This window comes from Papilio machaon, chromosome 13 (genome assembly GCF_912999745.1).
Source record: "Papilio machaon chromosome 13, ilPapMach1.1, whole genome shotgun sequence".
NCBI classification, from domain to species: Eukaryota; Metazoa; Arthropoda; class Insecta; order Lepidoptera; family Papilionidae; genus Papilio; species Papilio machaon.
The window spans coordinates 6,993,035-7,011,336 of NC_059998.1; the positions used below are offsets into that span (position 1 = coordinate 6,993,035).

At 33.1% G+C, this 18,302-nt stretch overlaps 1 protein-coding gene across 1 annotated transcript; it reads right to left on the minus strand.

Annotated features, from left to right (window-relative positions):
* Positions 1 to 1,473: 1,473 nt before the first annotated feature.
* On the minus strand, positions 1,474 to 17,854 carry LOC106709183 (protein yellow). The gene is made up of 3 exons (XM_014500895.2): positions 17,710 to 17,854; positions 3,579 to 3,850; positions 1,474 to 2,642 (listed from the first exon to the last, which is right to left on the minus strand). Exons 2-3 carry the CDS (start codon positions 3,841 to 3,843, stop codon positions 1,531 to 1,533), a joined length of 1,377 nt encoding a protein of 458 aa, XP_014356381.2. The 5' UTR covers positions 3,844 to 3,850; positions 17,710 to 17,854; the 3' UTR covers positions 1,474 to 1,530.
* Between the last annotated feature and the right edge of the window lie 448 nt (positions 17,855 to 18,302).

Sequence of the window (18,302 nt, forward strand, 5' to 3'; positions counted from 1 at the left end):
TTTTTTTAAATCAGTTTGAATGTCTTATACTTAGCCATAAATTTTAAAGGTTTTCATAGTAATTATTAAAGTATATGTTCAATTTGCCTGTAATACTTGCAAAATAAATGGTAATGCTGTTCATATAAATTGTAGATACGTGCAGGTAAAACCAAAATATTTGTATAGTGTTGGACTTAACATTTTGTTTACCTTTCATTACATCATAAATTGAGTATCGTGAAATATTTGATGATAAGGTTTAGTGGGGGATCTAAAACTTATCTAATTAATAAAATTGTCATAATTTTATATATCTCTGACATTCCTTAGGGTACTTAACAATAACAAATAACACGTTTGTTATTGTTATGTTTAGAAACTGTGGGCCTGGCAAGAATTTTTAAACAATTGCCATCGTATAATCATAGACAAGTTTGTATTAAAACTTGTGCAGCGCCCCCTATTGAGCGTAATGTACACCAACAATCTCATACTAATTTTGATATAAAAATGAGATTGACGATACGAAAGACATTGTCACAAATATACGTGCTAGGCCCACTGAAATCTTTTTTTACTTCTTAAATTAAAATAACAATAGACAATTAAAACGCAAACGCCATCTATTGGCGCTACTAATAATCTATTGACCCTCAGCACAATGGCGTATATTATAACGCCATCTGTAAAAGGATTGGTATGAAATTAGTCCAAGTTTTAAATAAGTTTTTTTTCGAAAGATGGCGCTATTACAAAATATTTCTAATTTCGTATCCAATTTGTAAGCCCAGCTCAACCAAAATCACATATACTTTTAAATTACAGTGTATAGAAATGTAATTTACGGAATAAAAGACATTTAAAGCTTTTAGCATTTAATATCGCCATTTTAACAGCATATTTACAAATATAGCTATGCCATTTTGCACACGCTATTCTAGAATTTTAAGGCACAAACTTTTAGTAAGTACATTCTATCCTACATACTTAATTTATCATCACAATAAATAGAACGGTAACGTATATATATAACCGCCGATAAACCAGATAAAATGAGATTTTGTGAAATAAAAAAAATATTGCATAAAATTATTTCTTTGTTGAGCAAAATATCGGAACTGTCCTACAGTTTTAACATATTGTAACATTTTCTGTGATTTTATTTTTATATTCACTTATCTTATAAAATACATTACTAAAGATAAGAAACAACTCTTAAAACGTACATTTTTATAAATATAACCTTAAAAGCAAATATCCAAGTTATATAAGTTTTAAATGACAATATTGCGGAACATAAAGCATGTAAACATTTTTAAGGCAAATTAACATTCCATACTATCTCATTTGAATCACATATATTTTACAATGAAAAGAACATTATTTTATGCATTTTAAATTTAATTCCCTTATAAAATGTCGTTTAGATTAATTTATTTTGAATTCAAATAAATTCCGTATCATAAATAAAACAACGATCTTTGTGGTTCATTTCATTCGGAAACATTTTTAAAATACGTTACCATATTTAATTTTTTTTTTTTTTAATTAAACAAAAATCACAAAAGCAAGAATCCAACTTGCAGCCAGAGTACTTACTATTGAAAATGGTGAAACCGTTGCAGCCGAATTAGGATTCACTTTAGCGGCAATTTTATTTGTTACATTTTTAATTTTATTAACAAATTTGTCGAGTATATCTGATCTGGGTGTTATATCACAGGCTGTGTGACTGATTGCATCTACCACATGAGCGAAAAATACTCTAAAATTCACTTCATTAGGATCCAATTGTCCATACATCCAAATTGGCATCCTATTTGATAGAATCCAAAGGTTGTCGTTATAATCGACTTTAATATCAGTCGGGTAAATCATTGTCTCGTCATTCATATAAATTCTGCCTTGATTCTTCATATTGTAATTTTTGTTTGTAGTCCGCCAACAAGCTACAGCATTCAAATTAACCAAGGAATAGAATAAAACACCAGTTTTAGGATCAACGAAGGATACACTTGATTGTGCATTAGGTCCTCTACTACCTAAAAGTTTAAACGCATCAAAATTGTTTTCAGCTAACGATTGATTTCTCAAATATTCAGTTGATACTGAAAACTCATTGTAACTAGCCATAGGATGGAAATACAACGTACTATAATTATCCGCATTAGGTCCGGAAAGACCTAAACCAAAGATGGCGTCAGTCCAACTAAAGTTATAACCTTTAACGCTGAAGTCACACGCTAAAGGATCGGGGTGGAAGAAGTGATGTGATATCCTCCAAGAATCATTCTTCGCCCACGAGTAGACCACAATACCAGCTTTGCCAACGTCACCCGCATACGCATAAGTATCATCACAATCTCTATCTTCTACTGCGATATTTGCGAAACCAGAATCTTCTTTGACTTGGTCTTTCGGTAGTTCATATTTTCGGAGTAGCGTATCTGTTGTTAAATCGTAAATTAAAATTGCTGGTGGATATTTAATTGTGTTGTTGCCTAGATTATTTATCTTTCCGTTATCGACTACCCATAGTCGATTACATTTGTCAGCGCGCACTCTAAACGGAGAGACGATCTCCGGCTTGCCGTCAGGTCCAGGGATATGCGCCCCCCAGTTCGGATACGGAATGAGTTTCGGTGATACCGTTGAATTATCTGAAATTATAAATATTTATGTTCAATGAAACTAATTTAAATTGAAATTTAATACGAATGTAGTAACAAAATGAAACGAAATCTTTTGGAATTTTGAACAGGCTCAGGTTCTTTTTCTGTGAAATACAAAGACTAAAATTACACGTCTAATGCGTTTAAAGCTAATTTTTAGCAAACTGATTAAATAAACAGAGTTTATTCGGTAATTACAGTAAAAATACTGATTTTTTCATACGATTTCCATCTTATTTTTAGCATCCTTGATTACGTATAACCTATTTACACGTTGCATTTCTTTACTGTGTTGTTATTAAATAATAATAATAAGCGATGTTTGCATATAACATTCATTAACATTTTTCAATAGATACCTATTGTAACACTTCGTTGTTTTTACTTTATCTTATAACGTGTCAATTAACAATTTAGTTTAATTGAATTGGTATTTCTAGTTATTATTCAAGAGAATGGTTATGGTAGCAATTGTGAAAAAAATCCGGAAGTATTTACAACCTAGGCAATATAGAAATATGTGGAACAAAAATGGTTTATATTACTAGTATCTTACGTGTTTATAAAAAGGCATAACCTTCATTCTATTTACGCGTTTATGTTGAAGTAATTTTAGCCAACTTCAAAAAGGAGGTTATCAATTCGACTGTATTTTTTTTTTAATACGAATATATTCACCTTAGAAAAATTGTCAAGTCGCTTAGGTAACGAGTCATTATTAAATCTATAGACATTATACATAATTACTAAAATGATTACTTAAACATAAATCATACAGTCGGGGATTTATATCTCCTACCCATTTCCGTAAAATTTAATGCTCACAATACAGTTCAAAAACTTACGATAGCAACACGTATATAACGTACTAATTAAAATGATGTCTGCTTTTTGATTATAAATGGGAAACTAATTTGACTGTACCTTTTAGGTTAATATATGTTAAACTAGCTGGAACCCCAGTCCGCCATCTTGGCACAGTGATGAACAATCTATCACCGAATACTTCAACACCCATGGGCATATTATTCTCAGGGATGAAGGTCCCGTTGCTGATCGCCTGATGCCTGTCGTCCAAGGTCGGGAATTGGAAGTCGAGTTGCGTCCACTCGTACACGATATGCAGCTGATCCATACAACTGGTGATGTAGACCAGCTGCAGGAGTATGAGGCTTTTGAAGCCCCTCATTTTGAACCTGGAACATATAAAAGAAAGGTTTAGAAATTGTTTCTGTTCATTCAAAGTAAGGTTACTTTTGGAACGAAGTTCCTAATCGCGCGTTGTGAAAGGGGGCTAGACGGAAAAATTCTTACGAAAAGTTGTCACGACACTTTTTGCTTAGTAAGTATGTTAACGACTAATGAGCGCTACTTTACCATGGCAACGACGTGACAATATATAACGAAAATTCATAGAAATAAAATGTACTCCTTGTGAAGACTTAAGTTTTTTTTTTTTCATAGAATAAACATTGGTTCCTTCACTAATTAATCGAAAGGAACTTCGTTCCATCCAGGTGTCCCTTGACACCTCTCAAGTTTTTACTTTTTTTTATATACATTTTTAGACAGAGGTAATCCAGAGTTAAAAACGCACTCACATATTTTTTAGCTTTAAAAACAATTTAAGTATACCAGAACATTTAAAGATTGTTACGTTTATAAAACAACAGTGGTAGACGCCAGCAAGAACAACATCCGTTGCACGAATTGGCCGGCTCGCCCGTTGAAATAACACGACCACACAGAAGACAGGCTTGAGTGGGAGTAATTCTGCGTTTCGTCTGATGAGTGTGGTGCCAGAGGCCTAATTTTAGTCCTCTTTCCCATCCCACCCTTTTCTTAAAAAGGAAAGGATGGGAAGGGAAGGTGGATTTGATGGAGGAGGAGATGCATAGGAAGGTTAAATATTCTCTTTTTGTGCGTCTCCTCCTTCGTCGATTGGATGTAGACAACGCATCTGCAATTGCAAATGTATATGGGCAGCGGTCGCTTCGCCATTTCGGCGAATTCATATGGCCGCTTGCTCGTTTGCCACCTTGTAATATAAAAAAATCGTTAACACTTTGTGGACTTCAATTACACCATTTTTAAAGTTGTTAATATGGACTATAGAATAACAGCGGCACTCACAGTCATTAATTTCGTAATAAATGTACCCTTAGGTAAGATTCTGAGTTCGTCAATAAGTCCAGGTATACATTAGTGATCTAATTGGGGCACATAAAGACCCAAATATAAAACCCAAGATAAAAAAAATAAGATTCAATTAACAGAGCATAGAGCGTATGGCGAGGTCGTATGAAATGTGTTCAGGTGTGTCCCCACACAAGGTCACATGCCTTTCTATCTGCTTAATTATTGTACTTGTATTATAAATAACATTAATAACTCAATGACTAATGACTAAGTCAATATAACTACTGTGTACATTTTGCACACGTTTGACAAATTTGTTTGATCAAGCAATTCATCTAATATCTAAAATATAGACAGAAGTGTCAAAAAGGTTCGGACTATTAAACAATTTGAACAACACTTATCATACTATATAATATTATAAAGATGGATGGATGGATGTTTGTTTGAAGGTACGAACTCCAGAAACTGCAGAACTCCAGAACGGCTTCATGGATCTCGATGAAATTTGGCACACATGTAGATCATAGTCTGGAAGAACGCATAGGCTACTTATTAAGTTTTTTTTAATGCCGCACGGACAGAGTCGCGGGCGATAGCTAGTTATATGATAATTTCATCGGTTATAGGACGCCTCATATTTATTGGGATTGTTTCGCAGACTTTCATGTAATAATAGGACTACAAAAAGTTTCTACTTACGAACATAAATTACATACCCTCGAAAAACTTTATCCATATTATTTAATCGTTTTATCATATCGTAAAATTGTTTTTACTTTTATTAGTATAAATTTATCTAAGTGGGCATAAAGAAGTAAGTTCTTTAGAGCGATTTCAAACCCATCCACTAAAAGAGTTACATCTTAAATGGGATCTCCATATATGATGTAACTTTATTCGTCGCAGGTGTAAAGTGGAGTTTTTACAGTGAATTTCAAGTTTCCAAAGTCGTTAAACTTGTACAAAAACATTGTCATCGCTATTCTTTTCAAAAATAAATTCAGGTTTACGATAAACCTTTAGACCTTGTTCCAATTTACCGTCAATTAGAGGTACGTTTTATGCAATCCCAAACAGGAATTTGGCAATAAATTTAATGACATTTGCAATAAAAATCGCTCGTAAAATGCAATAAACCCGCCGACAAAATGGAGTTATTATTCTAAGTAATTAAATCGAAGTAAACACTTCGCATTCCAAAGCCGTGAGCTGGACTTATAATACTAAAGCCCTTTGTACACAAGGCAATGTGCATCGAAAATAATATTGTAATAAATGTCAACCGTAGATTTGCCCCGCCATTAATTGCGAGCGACTGATGGATGATAGCGACAAAAGAAATAAAATGTCGGCGACGCGAGCTGTGTATGAAACTCTATGGTACTGTATCGCGTTAATCGCTTAGCGACTAAAATCCACAGGTTTCAAAGATTTATGTTGTCTAGTGTACGAAGGGCCTTATACTAATGAATAATAACTAGTGATGCAACGGAAGTGTCTTACCGGAACCAGAAACGGAAACAGATGTCAAAAATAAATTTTAGCAGAAACGGAAACGGAAACGGAAGCGGAAACAGAAGTGTAAATAATAATAAATAAACATATTTACAAAATTTTTTTTTGGTAAGAACAGTTTGTATTCGTTTTTAATTTATTAAGGCATTGGATATCGGTGTCCTTTAGCCTTCAATATATGTATTTTTACTGTGCTGCAATAAGTTAAAATACATTTTTATTTTTTTAATTTATTTTCAGGAAACAAAATTACACTATTTACAAATTAATGTTCGCCAAACGTTCGTTCGACAAATATATTTCTTTATTAATACATTCACTGCTGACCACTCGGATCCGAGTGGGCAGAGCTATTAGTAGCGGCGCCTCCCCCTCGGATCCGAGCGAGAGGCCCGTTCACTTTGTAGTAGCCAGTAAGCCGCCGGCGTTTGAAGCGAGTCCATGTTGCTTTGTGTGGCCACTCTGGCAATATAGTCAACTAACGAAAAAGATTATTAGTTTCATTCTTACAGTGTTGTAGTGACCACGTTCGTACGGAGGCAAACATACAAATATCTTGTATCACATGAAGCTAAGGCTGAACTTTATGTTATGTATGTATATTTTTTAAATATATGTATGTCCTGTATGTGTGTACGTGTGTGTGTATACGTATGTGTATGTGTGGGTGTGTATGAAATGTTACAAGATCTTGAACCGAGAAGATAAAAGCTGGTTTTGATTAGTATCCTTACATGTTTTACTCAATATTCTGGAATTTCATGAAAAACTTGACTTTGTCAAAATCTTGTAACATATGAACAGAAATGCAATCGTGGAACAAATATCTACATATTAGTGAACTAAACCATTGCCATCCCTAGCGCTCAAATACAAAAAACATTATTAATTTATCTATATGTTCAAACACTCCCAGACATACTAAATAAAAATTCACCGTAAAAAGTTTTGGCTCCCAGCTGTAACATTTTTTATTTTGTAAACAGTGAATGTGTTAAGTCTCAAAAACACCAAATCTAGATTACAAAAAGATATAATTATTAGGCACTTGACTTGCAATCTGCAGGGCCTGGGTTCGAATCCCGCTATGTACCAATGTGTTTTTCGATTTAGATATTTACATTTATCCGACGTTCCTACGGTGAAGGAAAACATAGTGATGCTGCCTGCACATATCTGAGAAAAAAAATTAATGATATGTGTGAAGTCAACCCGCTCTGGGCCAGCGTGGTTGACTATGGCCTAGTCACCCCTAATTTGGGGTAGGCTCCGAGCCCCTCAGTGGGGATGTATAGTGAGCTGATGATAATAATGATGATGATATATTACATGGTTATCACTTATTCAAAAGTATATTTAATAACTCGTAAGTATGAAATAGGAACATTTTGCCAGTTGTCAAATTTTATATGGACAACTACTAGACAGTTTACTCCAGCAAGAGAAACTGATTGTTTTAAACAGCAGCAGAAAATATTACGCGCTTAAATTCACGAAAAAGTACGTAAACAAACAAATGCGACAAGTGCCGAAAGGCCGCGTACGGACTGCGCGTCTCGCGCCGCGCTTTTGGATCTCTCAGCCGTCGTAAAGTTCCGTTTTATCTCCGTTATAAAAGTTGCGGAAACAGAAGCGGAAACGGATGTTGAAAAGCATGCGGAACTTCCGCACTTGCGGAAACGGAAACAGACATCCGTTGCATCACTAATAATAACCATTGCCTTTTAAGTTTTTAGAATCAATTCAAAAATGTTTTAAACCAAGACCAAGCTTACATTTTCATTTGTTCTCCAATGCATGACATATTCGAACTACTTGAAATAACTATCGACTGCTTCAAGCGTTCAGCTGTGAACAGTTGACGTTCGCTATATATGAACAAGTTGCAGTTACCACTGAAAATACGGTCACTGCTTGAAAATGTCGTAAACATTCTAACAGTTCGTATACCCTTATCTTACATGTTAATCACAACTTGTAATTTAAAAGTTTTTCTCTTTTTTCAAATTATATAGAACTAGCTGTCACCCTCGATTCCGTCCGCGCGGAATTAAAAATAAACTTAATAAGTATGTCTATGAGTTCTCCAAGACTATGTTCTCTATGTGTGCCAAATTTCATCAAGATCCGTTGAAGCATACCGGAGATACATTCAAACAAACGTCCATTCATCCATCTAAACATACGCATCTATATATATAAAAGAAAGTCGTGTTAGTTACACCATTTATAACTCAAGAATGGCTGAATCGATTTGACTGAAAATTGGTGGGCAGGTAGCTTAGAGCCAGGAAACGGACATAGGATAATTATTACCCCGTTTTTTAATTTTTATTCCGCGCGGACGGAGTCGCGGGTAAAAGCTAGTTTATAATATTAGTACAATTATCCTTCAAAGTAAACTCTTTTACAAATTAAAATAAATAACTGTTATAATTCTATTGTTTCAATTTCTATGTTGAATTAAGTGTAAAATGAAGGCGATATTGTAGCGAACAAATGTTTCATAGATATTTCTCAATGACATAATATTAGTTTCAGACGAGGGCAAAACAGTAAGGTAGACAGAGCAGTACTACTATAGTTTGAGCTGAGACAAAACTGTACTTGTACCTCACTTACCCTAGTGTGAAACTGGTATAAGTAAAATTCTACAAACATGTGATTCAGCACGGATATCGAACGCATTGTACGCATTGACTATTGTTTCTCGACGGCAATGCAAAAACAATCTTAAGATGTTAAGAGTAAGATATAATATAATTAAACATAAATAATTATAACAATTCGTCTCAAACACCGGCAGGCATGTTAAACAAGCTAATACCAATTTCAACAGATTAATGTGACAGATAAATATAGTCTTTGCGCATTTGTAATAACGTATTAATTGCCATGATGCATATTGTACAATGGAATTATTCAAATTGTATTGCAATTGAATAAATAATTAGATTACTATCAAATGACCTACGACTCTACATTTCCGCAAAGGAAAACGGTAACAAAAAGTATTCACATTTTACTTAAGATGATGGACTTATTTTAAATTAATAATAATTTAAATTATTTGATCCTGGTGGGCATAAATGACAACTATAATAGCTCATTAACCTCCTCCCACTTCCTTGGTTTTAAAAAAACTAACACAAATTACACGTCGCACCGAAAACGTGCTAAAGACGCCGCTTGCACGCCTACTTTGGCAACGCTATACAAAATTTATATTCAATATAAATTGTTCGAACAATGAATTGTTTGAATTCTGTTTGTAGGCAAATATAAGACATTGCTCATTGTTCCATTATGCTATCTATATGAATAGTATAATTTAAAAAACTTTATTATCATACCATATCATATTTCAATTCTTCTAAATGGTATGTAAAGAATCTGCTTTCGTGTGCTTCGACGCTTAAATAAATTAAAAATAAACCAAGCGTAGTTTAAGCAAAAGTAGTCTAAAAAATCTCAAGTAAAAAAATGTTAGTCCATACTATAAATTTTATTCCTTCGAACTTAAACACGTAAACTTCACAACCCGTTGTCTACTGTACAAATACATCTAGTTTTAAACACGAAATAACTGCCTAAAGCAGTTCTACTCTTACATCACCTCGCTGAGTTAGTCACAACGTCGTTGGCAGAATGATAAACAGAATGTGTCAAGATTATGCAAAAATGCAAATCAAGCACTTAATACTCTAAAAACATAGGTATTGTTATGTAATATGAAGTAATACTACGGTGCCAGTAGGTTAGTTTACATGACACAAAATAGTTGAATATTTTTACGTCTTTTATTGCTCGATAAAAAGATTTAACACAAAAAAAATGTATTTATTTTTAAATATAAAATGGCGGCAGATTATCAAATTCGGCCAGATCACTGGTCGCCATTATGGATTAGAACAAAATGGTTGCCATACAATATTACCAACACAGTTTTAATTTTAAAGCTTAATTCAAGAAATAATACAAATTCTGTAATTTTACTAATATTATCTTATCTTATTTTTTACTTCGTACTCTACCTATATTATAAATGCGAATGTTCAGATAGATGGATGTTTGTTTGAAAGTACCTCCGGAACGATTCAACGGATCTTGAAGAAATTTAGCACAGATTTAGAACATCGTCTGGAAGAACACATAGGCTACTTTTTTAATTTCGCGCGGACGGAGACACGAGCAAAAGTTAGTCAATTTACAATAATAATTATGTCAATTTTTAGAGCTATTTCAACGAAAGTATACATACTACGATGATTTGATGAACGTCGATTATCAAAACAGGTTTAACTATTACAGGAATAAATAAACAATAAACAGCAAAAAACTAAAACTGGGAGCTGTTGCATCATAAATCTATTGTGCTAGATGGTAGATAAATATAGTAATTATTTGATGTATAACAATAGGTTTGCAAAAAGTTACTTCTAAGATTAACTTTAATAGACTAAAAACTAGTTTTAATTTAAATAGTTGAACTAATCTATCTAAAACTCATTAAAGAAAAATAATAACGATTCCAAGTATCAATACAAATACTAATATTTAAAAGTAGTTTATCCATACATTTCGTTTGTTCAATAAATCTTACTATCATACTAACATTATAAATGCGAATGTTTAGATGGATGGATGGATGTTATAAGGTATCTCCAGAACGGCTGAATGGATCTCGATGAAATTTGGTATAGATGTAGAAAACAGTCTGTAAAAACACATAGGCTACTAAGTTTTTTTTTTAATTCCGCACGGACTTAGTTGCAGGTGACAGTTAGTATGTACATAAAAAGACGCAAAGCAATATGTTTATCATTTGCGTACGTCAGCTCTGACAATTAGCATATCTGTGGGAATATACATTATATACTTTATTAATAAAATAGAAAAATATATCGTACTTCTAGATGTTAGTATCATGATTTGATAATTTCCCATACAAATATATGTTGTGTTTATAAAATAAACTTAAAAGTGACTCATTTATATTATTTTATAACCCATACGACGAAAATAATTGTACCTGCAAAATTAGTATTAACTTTAAAGTCGTTTATGCGTCTTTTCGTTGCAAAATTATATCGTGAACTAAAGAGTTATTAAAAAAAGTAAAATTTAAAAATTAAATAAAGGAAATACTTAAGCTGTCTATTAAGTTCAGAATATATAACTCTTTTCGCTCCATAAATATTAGGATACTAGTTTAATAGGACCAAGCCAAATGGAGATCCGTGGTCTCCATCTACCCTTCTGGATTACGGGCGTGATTATATTGTTGTTACTAGTTTTAGTCTTTTAGCCAAAAACATAGAAGCAAAAGAATTTGTACCTTGTAAATGCTTTTAAATGTAATTTTTTATTGACATTTGTGAGCTAAAGGTCTTTCTGTCGTAATGATGTAACAGCCTTACTGTGATATTGCACAGCCGAAACATTTGCAATTAAGCACTCTTACGTTGATGAAAAACATCGTGATGCAACCAGCACATATCGGGGAAAAAAACATTGTTATGTGTGAAGTCAACTAAACCGCACTGAACCAACTTGGTTGAATATGGCCTAGTCATCACCAATTTGGGTAGGTTTCGAAACCCACAGTGGAGAAATTTATGAGCTGGCGACTCCTCTAACTATCTCTTTTTTATCATTAAAATTGAGAAAATTGACAATATATTAGTATACATATTATACAGTATACAAGGATACGTCTTCAAAGACTTTTGCGATGTTTGAATACATTTCTGTAAATCTTTAATGTAAAATCCTTAACCGAGCCGAAAGTATCAAGTAATTCAAAGAAATTTTAATACGAACGTGTCACATGATCTTAGTTATCTTGAAATTATAAATGAATCTCCTTGTACCGGGAGATTCTGAGAAGTAAATAATGGAATTTTCTGTTTCTGTTTCTGTTTGTAAACAAACCTGGAAACTGATCGTTAAATTCAAGCGTATGATAATTGTAACATTTCAACTACAACAAAGAAAACTTAAAGATATGCAATCTTTTTTTATTACTACTAGAATCATCAATATCGTCACAATAGTAGAAAAGGCAAAGAAGGGATTTTAGAATTTACTCGAGCGTGGCAGTAAAAGATAAGGAGGGAAGCTTGCACCCAATACAGTACACCTTTCTTAAAAAAATGCCTTTGCAATGGAATAAAAATCGAATGACAGCTCACTCGGTTCTGTCATTCAGGCTACAGTAGTTACCAGGATAATGGAATTGACATACAATTTATCTTACTGTGTCTGTCGGGTAAAAACGTATATTCGAGCAAAATGCGCTTCCCGAGTCATTGGGGTAATAAACGCAGAACTTTAGTGAACGGAAAACTTACATTTTTAAACAGCTGCTTTTAGTACGGCTTTGTATATCGTAAGATAAATTAAGGTTTATGAACAAAGGTTTTTGTCCTATGACATTGCATTTCGAGAATACATGTAAAGATGAATCTTATATGAAATGTTCGAACGCGTTTTGCAAGACCGCCTAAGGGGTCAATCGAAGGTGAACCAGATACGGTTTAGGGGCTTGCTGTTAACCTCAAAGGGACCACACGTATGAAAGGTCACAAGAAGGAGGAAGTCGGAAATCGTAGCCTCCATGCTCGATTGAGAAATTAATTTAAATACATAGCTTTGATGTAGAAATTTGTCAAACGATTTACAAATTAATGTTGCGAATGTAGTTACGGACATTGGCGAATGTAAAATTATATAAAAATATGTCTTTCATATGACTTATAGCTTTTTGTCCGATGGACAGATTGGTAATGTTTTGCAGGTTCTATGTATCTTTCGATGTATCAGGCGATTTTTTTGTATCCATTTTGCGTTACCGGTGAATAAGCTAAAATGTTTGGCTGATTTGACATTGATTGAATCAATTAAAAACCTAAAAAATATTCCCAATTTTCGACTCAAAAGTAAAAACACGATAATCGAAATTCCTGCAAATTAATTTATCGACTTCACCGTAAAAGAATTCCCGGAAACACTAAATAAGGAAAGAGTACCGGAAAGATCTGACTGTGAAATATTGAAGGCGACATTTCTTGAGGTTCGTGTGCTGCGTGCTCCAACACGCCTACCCTGACCCACAATGTTGTCACAATCACTAGCTGAGGCCACACTTGTATGACATGCTATCGTTTTCCTTAATTATTTTTTGACTGGCAACACAAACGTGCGGAATGTTGACCGCAGAATATAACAAGTACCAAAATCTGAGCGATATCGTAATAATTGTGTCCGAAACAATGTAAATTGTTAAGGTTCTTATAGCTATAGTAATAGACGAACTCCCGCTACTAAATGAAACATTAGAATTAAAGATCTATTGGTTGTTCGGAAAGTCATTTCTTTTTTATTTACATTTTTTTTTTCTATTTTCTATGTTTAATAATGTCTTTATCAGTTCCAACTGACCTTCCAGGACGTGGTGAATCTTCGTCTAAAATACACGAATCCTAAGTCAGAAAAAACGAAATGACATTCCGAACGGCCTATTATTTTAAACTATGGTTCCTACATACAAAATAGTAAGTTCAAAATTGTAACTTTACATGACAGAGCTTTAGTAACTAAGTCTGTAAATATCTCTATACCATACCGCGTGTTTCTTCTACCGAATCTGTAGGAAACATATTGTTACTTGTTGTACAAAAAATGCACTGAAAAGTAACAAAATAATGTCATGAAAACTCTCTAAACTCTAAAGAAAGTTCTCTTCTTTCTTGTAACATGTCTATATTGTATAATTATTGTTATTTCGCAGTCGGTATCGGCCGAAGTAAATAGGTGACATTTTATATTTGAGATGTATTAGACATACTTACGTTTATGTCCCTACGTAGGCCGAAACCGACTCCAAAATAACAATAATTATACTATAGATCATGTTACAAGAAAGAAGAGAACTTTCTTTAGAGTTTAGAGAGTTTTCATGACATTATTTTGTTACTTTTCAGTTCATTTTGTTTGAGATTGTTTTTTTTTTGAAGTCGGCTATTTTTTTTTCTTAAAATTTTTGTTTTATTTCACAATTTTTAGTGAATTTGAAGTTCAATTACAAATTTATTAAAGTATTAAAGCCATTAAATATATAGAATTTCTCGCGTCACATTAGAATCGTATCGGTTCCGTTCAATCGATTTTCAAGACACGCTATATAATGATTAATCGATTGCTCTATTCGATGCAGTTCGATAATCGAGTAAATTGGTTCCACATGATCTTACATAACTGAGGAGTCACCGCATCATGTGCTTACATCTTATGACGCCATATTGACAAACTAAATTACAACATCACGATGCGAATGCGCGCAAACCTTTTATAACATCGATTAGCGTTTGTATTGTCGAGAATGTTGATTTCCTACCCATATGAAAACTTCATACCAAATAATGTGTTCGATCTTAAGTGGGAAGCGAATTAAATTCTTCGACTGTACATAGTAAAAATTCTTCAGACCAATGTATCAAGCTATTTATGAGCATTACCTAATTTTACAGATGTTTTCGAATATTTTGTCAAGGAATTTCTCGTTAAAGTTGTGAATCAAATAATCATTATAGAACCATTTTCGCTTGTCTCTGGTATTTTTAATTAACATTTTACATCGATCATAGGATCGAAAATGCAGCCGAAAATCCTGGCCTTAATAATGGCCTTTGTAGTCTGAATTAAATAAACATTATTATTATTATTATTAATAGAATGACCGACTCTTGTACTGCTACCAATTCCGTGAAGATTAATTTTATTTATAATATGAATACGAATGTTTAGATGTATGGATGGATGTATAGATGTTTATTGGAAGGTATCTCCAGAACAGCTCAACGGATCTCTATGTAATTTGACAATGATGTAGAGCATAGTCTAGAAGAACACATAGGCTATAATTTTTTTTTCTAAACTCCGCGCATACGGTGTTCGGTTCGGAGTTCGTCGCGTAAGGAAGAGAGAAAAAATATATTTGAAAAAAAACGAAAGTAATTTGTCTTTTTCTTCGTAAAACTGAACGTAACAATTTCAATTACAACGAACGAAAATTGTTATTAATTGATGTAATTTGCATTATAATCTATAAGGTGACTCCCACAGCTTAAACTATATTTATATTTAAGTTTTTTGCACTTATTTAAACGTGAGAAAACATATTCGCAATAACTTAAATTCATGAGAAATGTACATAAAGGATAATAAATCCATCATTTGTCCAGTGTTTTTTATTCATCTTCCCATCTTTACTGTGGAATAAGGACAGAGAGATGATGATGACTCTTTCTCTATGTAGATCGATCTGTCATTCGTCTAGGCCAGGGATCCCCAAACTATTTTGGACAAGTGACCCCCTTTTCCAAAATGAACCATTTCCACAGACCGCCACATGGCTAAACTATCTACTTTTAAGACCAATAATTGTTATTATTATTATTTTTCATTCTGACTTAGGTCAAGAAGAAGACAGAGTGAGAATTAGCAATGATTTAAGTTCAATATCGACCCTCTGGACCTCTTTGGGAATCCCTGGTCTAGGTCATCCATCTAACCTACCCTATCGATGTACCACATTCCTATTTAAAGTTCTTCTTCATAAATTTCGATCATAAAACAATGTTATTCACTAAATCCGTTAAAAAAATGTATGACATTGAAAAATAGCAAGTGATAAACTACCTCTGCACAAAACTGGTTTCCCAGATACGTAAAGATTCTCCTATTCCACGGGAGGAATGCAACTTAAACGGGATCGAGTCTGATAAAACATTCTTGACTTAAGATTGTTTTTAATTCCTATGAAATAAAACTTTGAATTATTGAATGTGTTGTTTAGAAAAGCGACAAAAATTAAAGAGATTTAACATTAAGAAAACCCGCGAATAAATAAACAATTTAATGTCTACACGTAGACACTTTACGGCCAGATACTTAAGGAATTGGCTGTGTGTTGTCACTCATAAGAAACAAGGCTACCAATTGTTTTAAATAATACGTTACGCACTACATTTCAAGGATAACGGTTTTCACGCGGACTTTTAAATTCCCTGTTTATAATTACCGGTCACTTTGCAAAACCGGTTGTTTCCGATTTGCCCGTTTTGTAAAACAACGCCGGGAAACAGCTAAATCAAAACTTTGATGTCAAAATATTTTTAATTTGTAATTTCGTGATAAAACCGAAGACATTATGGAATGTGTGAAAAATGGATATGAAAGAATAGTACATACAAAAACTAAAATAAATTATATTTTCACACGGATGTTTCTGCATAGCCAAACCGTTGTAAGAATTCCCTTCTCAGTATTCAGTAAATGCTAGCAATGAATCACCAAGTTATCTTTCTTTTGCGAATTTCCACAATATGTGCGTATATCAGTAAATAGAATGAACGGTTTATTAAAAAATCAAATGTCTTATATATATTAAACAAAATTAGATTACCTAGTTAGTTTACCAACGTCTTAAATACTAATCAACGACACTTTCGAATCCTTGGAATCGATCCTTATAGTCTTTATTCGAGATTCCAAACTAATTAGTCGACTATCGTACGTTTATTTTTTATTACTTTAAAACGCTATTATAATATCAAATTGAAATATGTAAACATAAACGATCTCGAAAGTATAATAAATGTAACAATGAACCGGTCAGTGGTAGTTTACATAATGATAAACAAATTGCCAGATGAAAGAATAAAATCAAATAAAACAATCTTACTAATATTATAAATGCGAATGTTTGAATGGATGGATGAACGGATGTTTGTTTGAAGGTATCTCCGGAACGGATAAACGAATTCTTGATGAAATTTGACACAGATGTAGAACAGAGTCTGGAAAAATACTTAGGCTACATAATAAGTTTTTTTTTAATTACGTACGGACGGTGTCTCTGGCGACAGTTAGTATTTTATAATCGAAGAAATTACAGACACAAAATGAAATAAAATATATAAACACAGGAGAAATAAAATAGAACTATAGCTATTTGTGTATATGTTCATATTTCAATTTCTTTGCTACTTTATATATTTAGATTTTAAATTTTAACAAACAACATATAGTTTTGTTTTTAATACATACAAAGAAGATTTTGTTATAATTTCTGATACGTAGAAGATGAATTATGTATTACGACTAGAAAATAAACAATTACGTATACGAAGTTTGTTTTCAACAGTGAATCGAAAGTATATGCGCTTTTTAAGATCTTAAGATGCTACAAACAAAGCCATACAAGTCTAATTAGCGACCCTAAGGTAAATGATAACCCAGTCTCGTAAAATACTTGCTCCCGCCATTACGTTCGCAAACAAGAATCTATCAGTACCGTTAATCAACACGCAAATAACAATTAAACGAAACTAACCTCAAAATCGTCCAAATCGGAGACAGTGTTGGTTAACACAACGAACGCAGTGTGTAATACACAAGTTTTAAAGTTTCACGTAAAGAATAAAAACGAGATGCGAGTTACCTCTCGCTAGTTTACACGCAAACTGACGGGACCGGCACCGGCTCACTCGCTGATTGCTGATCTGTTGTTATGTAGGGTGACAAACATTTAAATATTTCAATAGGATTTTCTTATTGGAATATAAGCAAAAATTTTACCACGTATCATTTTTACGTCCGGCAGATTTTTTGGGAAGTCTAATTTATAACAAGGTATCATATTCAAGCTCTTAAGTTACAGAGCCAATAGAGATACAGAGCTGCTATTGTATGATGACCTCACAGAATATCGAGATATTCTTGCTTGGTTTAAGTTTAATAAAAACGGCCCGATCCACCTAAGAGTTAAAGGGATTGCAGCCCAGGATAATAGCGTCAATATTTTGACGGTCTGTCCCTGTCAATTTGACATTATGAAGTCACCTTGAGTTGGTCATATTTATAACGTTACGAAAACATAAAACGACAGACGATCGAGGTTAATCTCGAAACTTAGGCGACCTTCAA